A 4,802-nucleotide genomic window follows, 5' to 3' on the forward strand; every position below is an offset into this window, starting at 1 on the left:
CCGAGCCTGGTCTTGAACTCTTAAGGTCAAGGGATCTACTCACCTTGATTGACCATGGTGCTATGATTACAGGCAAAAGCCACCACACCCACCTGAATCTGCATTTTAAATCCTGTCTCAGGTGTGACCTTTACTCAGCTTCCATGAGTAGGAAATAAAAAATCATTTGGTTTTTAAGCAGGACCCAGGAAGAGAATGAGGGTGCATGAGGGTAATTCGGTGAGACTCTGGACCCCCAATCTATACTCCCCCACCATATTCCCCCATATCAAGTCCCATTTTACGTTTTTATTCAATGGGGCTGCTTCATCAGAGGGTAACATCTCTAGAATAATAACACCAGATCAGGTTCAAAACCTGGGTTGACTATACCCAAACTGGAAATCCTTGGTCTAATCACTCAGCCTCTTTCCAACAGGAGTGTGATTTTGGTGTCCTTTTGCACACGTGACTCTGAATGCAAGTTCCCTGTCTTACTTGGGCTCTATCAGAGACGACAGTGGGGTCACCACTGTGCAGAGTCTCTTATAAAAAAAAGCATTGGAATTTCAAACCACCCTGGCTTGGCTGGTGGTTTCTGACCCCTCTTTGCCCTAACGTCTCATAGTCACTCTCTCTTGGCAGGTCTTTCCCCAGCAACTACTGGGACAAGTTTGTCAAGCGGAAGGTGAGAGGACGTGGATGTGGAGGTAGAAGGGCCTTGGAGACTGGGTCCTTTGCGGTCACCAGGCCATCACAACTGTGCCAAGCACTTTACTTTGTGTGTGACCTTGAGCAAGGGGCTTTGCCTATCTAAGGAGCACCTCAGTTTCCCCACCAAGAAATGGGCATGACAGTCACACTTTTCTATTTTGAATGACTGACACGCGAAAAGTGCATAGCCTAATGCCTGGCACCAAGTGAATGCTCAGTAAATCCTAATGATGAGGCAGGAAGCGAGTGGTGGTATTTGTAGCACATAGTTAAACACACAAACCCAATTGCCTACTTTTTCTACTCCTGGCTTGTCAACCTTTCTGTACCTTTGTTCCCTTTATATTCAAAGTGAGGTCATAATAGGGCCAACCCTACAGGGTTGTTGGCGGGATTATATGACCAGCTACATGAGCATATCTGGCACACAGGAAAACACTAGATAAATGTTAGCTGTTAACATTATTTATTCATTCCATACATGTTTACAAAGTACCTATTGCATGCCAGGAAACGTTTTAAGAAACTGGAAACCATCAGTAAACAAAATGGTGATTCTAACATTCTACTTGGAAACAGATGAGGAACACATTTGTACCGTGCAGATGATGATGAGTACTGAGGAAACAGTAACCTGGCGAGGAGGGGTGGGAATGTGTGTGTATGGACCCAGAGAGGTGGCCATTGTATGTAAGGTACCCAAAAAGGTCATGCCAGTTAATAAGGAGGTGAGGGGATGAGCCCATGCAAACCTGGAGGAAGAGTGTCCCACACAGGGGGAACAGCCCATGCAAAGGCCCTGGGGCAGAACCTGCCTGGCCAATAGGAGGAGACCAGTGTGGCTGGAACAGACTGAGTGAGGGGGCTTAAGAGAGGAGGTAAGTTTATAAGTGACAAGGGTCCAATTATATAGGATTCCTTTGCTTATCTGTCTAAAAATAATTATCTCAGCTAATCTCATTTGGTTAATGAATCAGCTGGACCTTTATAACTTTTGGACCCTCTACCTGAGGATCTGAAGAAAACTCTGGCCCTTCTATCCAGAAAAATGTACCCCCTCAATGTCTCGCGCAGACTTTGGAATGTCCCCAGAACAGCCATTGCAGGCCATGACACTCCCCTCTCCCAGCCATGTCTACACAGCATGACACTCTCCTGTGTAGGTTCTGGACAAACACGGGGACATCTACGGACGAGAGCGGATTGCTGAGTTGCTGGGTATGGATCTGGCATCACTGGAGATCACAGCACACAACGAGCGCAAGCCCAGCCCACCACCAGGACTGCTAACCTGGTGAGCCAGGATGACCCGGGCAGGCCTGGGCAGGCAGGGGAGGAGGCCAGGCTCTGGTCCTCATACACGTCCTCCCAACCCCTGCCCCTACACAGGCTCATGTCCATCGATGTTAAGTACCAGATCTGGAAGTTCGGGGTCATCTTCACAGATAATGTGAGGAGGGGCCCATAGGTGGGAGTGACTCAGGAGGGGAGGGCCATTAGGAGAGGTGGGCCCTCCACCCCCTCTGCCCCTGGCTGGAAAGTGACTCCCAAGCCCCTGTGTAGCTCTGACCCTAGGGAACCCCTGACATCCCAGGATTCCCCATCTCCCAGAACATCCTTAGATTCCCAGATGACTGACTTCCCAGCATGCTCACTGAGAGTGCTCGTCACTTCTAGTGCTCCCCATCCTCCACATGCTCCCTAACCAGAGGTGCCCCCACCCTAGAGCATCCTCTGTCTGTGCTGACTACTGACCTGTGTGCCCACAGTCTTTCCTATACCTGACCTGGTACATGGTGATGTCCCTCCTGGGACACTACAACAACTTCTTCTTTGCTGCCCACCTCCTGGACATTGCCATGGGAGTCAAGACGTTGCGCACCATCCTGTCCTCTGTCACCCACAATGGGAAACAGGTGTGGAAAGGAAGTGGCTCAGGAATGTGGGCCAGGCAGGGGTGTGTGTGGCAGTGTGGGTATGGGTAGAAGGGTTGGGCCAGGCACTTGGGCCAGGGAGGAGCAAGTCTGGGTACGCTGAGCCAGGGGAGTATAGGTGGTGAGGCCCAGGGGCTGAGGGCCCACAGGCTGAGCTAAAGACCTCAAATGAGCATGGAGAAGGGACAGGCCAAGGGTGGAGCTGACCCATCCCTGCCTGCCCCCAGCTGGTGATGACCGTGGGCCTCCTGGCGGTGGTGGTATACCTGTACACTGTGGTAGCCTTCAACTTCTTCCGCAAGTTCTACAACAAGAGTGAGGATGAGGATGAGCCTGACATGAAGTGTGACGACATGATGACGGCAAGTACTGACCCTTACAGAGGGTTAATGACCGCAGCCACCTCATGGACTTGTGAGGGTTCATTAAGCTGATTCGTGGAAGGTCCTCTGAATACCGCCAGGCACACAATAAGTTGCTCCATAAATGTTACCCATTGTTTCAAAATTATTTGAGGTTGTTTTTGAGGGAGCGGTATTCTTTTTTTTTTTGAGAGAGAGAGTCTCACTCTATCGCCCAAGCTAGAATACTGCAGTTATTATAGCTCACAGCAACCTCCAACTCCTGGGCTCAAGCGAGTCTCCTGCCTCAGCCTCCCAAGTAGCTGGGACTACAGGCGCCTGCCACAACGCCTGGCCGTTTTTTGGTTGCAGCCATCATTGTTGTTTGGCGGGCCCGGGCTAGGGATTCGAACCTGCCACCTTAGGTGTATGTGGCTGGCGCCTTAGCCGCTTGAGCCACAGGCGCCAAGCCAGAACCTCAAACTCTTGAGCTCAAGAGATTGTCCTGCCTCAGGCTCCTGAGTAGCTGAGACTACAGGCCCTTGCCACAATACCTGGCTAGTTTTTCTATTTTTAGAAGAGATGAGGTCTTGATCTTGCTCAGCAACCTCAAACTCCTGAGCTCAGGCAATCCACCTGCCTTGGCCTCCCAGAGTGCTGGGATTATAGGCATGAGCCACCATGCCCAGCCTTATTTGAGTTTTTATTTATTTATTTATTTTGAGACAGAGTCTCACTATGTCACCCTGGGTAGAGTGCCATGGCGTCACAGCTCACAGCAACCTCAAACTCTTGGGCTTAAGTGATTCTCTTGCCTCAGCCTCCCAAGTATTTGGGACTACAGATGCCCGCCACAATGCCTGGCTGTTTTTTGGCTGCAGTTGTCATTGTTGCTTGGCAGGCCCAGGCTGGATTCGAACCCACCAGCTCTGGTGTATATGGCTGGCACCCTAACTGCTGAACTACAGGCGCCAAGTCCTTATTTGAGTTTTTAAAACAGAAAAGTGAGGCCGGGTGCAGTGGCTCATGCCTGTAATCCTAATACTCTGGGAGGCTAAGGCAGGTAGATTGCTTAAGCTCATGAGTTTGAGACCAGCCTGAACAAGAGTAAGATCCCGTCTGTAAAAATAGCCAGGCATCATGGTGGGCACCTGTAGTCTCAGCTACTTGGGAAGCTGAGGTAAGAGAATTGCTTAAGCTCATGGCTCGGCACCTGTGGCTCAAGTGGCTAAGGTGCCAGCCACATGCACCTAAGGTGGCGGGTTCAAATCCAGCCAGGGCCTGTCAAATAACAATGACGGCTGCAACCAAAAAATAGCCGGGTGTTGTGGTGGGTGCCTGTGGTCCCAGTTACTTGAGAGGCTGAGGCAGAAGATGCGCTTGAGCCCAGGAGCTGGAGGTTGCTGTGAGCCATGATGCCATGGCACTCGGCCCAGGAGGATAGCTTGAGGCTCTGTCTCAAAAAAAAAAAAAGCTCAGGAGTTTGAGGTTGCTGTGAGCTATGACACCATGGCATTACTAAGGGCATCAAAGTGAGACTCTGTCTCAAAAAAATTATAATAATAATAAATAAAACAGAAAAGTGCTCAGGCAAAATATTCCTGCCACTTAGGAGTCATATGATTTGGGGTAGGCTACTCAACCTCCTTCCTAGGCCCTTGGGGCCTCACCTGAAAAATGAGTATGTAATAATAGTGACTACTTTTTTTTTTTTTTTTTTTTTTTTGAGACGGAGCCTTAAGCTATCCCCCCGGGTAGAGTGCCATGGCATCACGCTCACAGCAACCTCCAACTCCTGGGCTCAAGTGAGTCTCCTGCCTCAGCCTCCCAAGTA

At 50.1% G+C, this 4,802-nt stretch overlaps 1 protein-coding gene across 2 annotated transcripts in view; it reads left to right on the plus strand.

The window, feature by feature from the left end:
* RYR1 (ryanodine receptor 1) overlaps positions 1-4,802 on the plus strand; it is a 131,919-nt gene that overhangs the window by 123,291 nt on the left and 3,826 nt on the right. For both annotated transcript variants that reach the window (XM_003796154.3, XM_003796155.3), the window contains 5 exons: positions 625-667; positions 1,857-1,987; positions 2,083-2,143; positions 2,463-2,609; positions 2,855-2,989. In XM_003796154.3, the coding sequence (XP_003796202.1) occupies positions 625-667; positions 1,857-1,987; positions 2,083-2,143; positions 2,463-2,609; positions 2,855-2,989 (517 nt within the window). The remainder of the gene's footprint in view (positions 1-624; positions 668-1,856; positions 1,988-2,082; positions 2,144-2,462; positions 2,610-2,854; positions 2,990-4,802) is intronic.

This window comes from Otolemur garnettii, unplaced genomic scaffold (genome assembly GCF_000181295.1).
Source record: "Otolemur garnettii isolate 467f Iridium unplaced genomic scaffold, OtoGar3 scaffold00100, whole genome shotgun sequence".
Classification (NCBI taxonomy): Eukaryota; Metazoa; Chordata; class Mammalia; order Primates; family Galagidae; genus Otolemur; species Otolemur garnettii.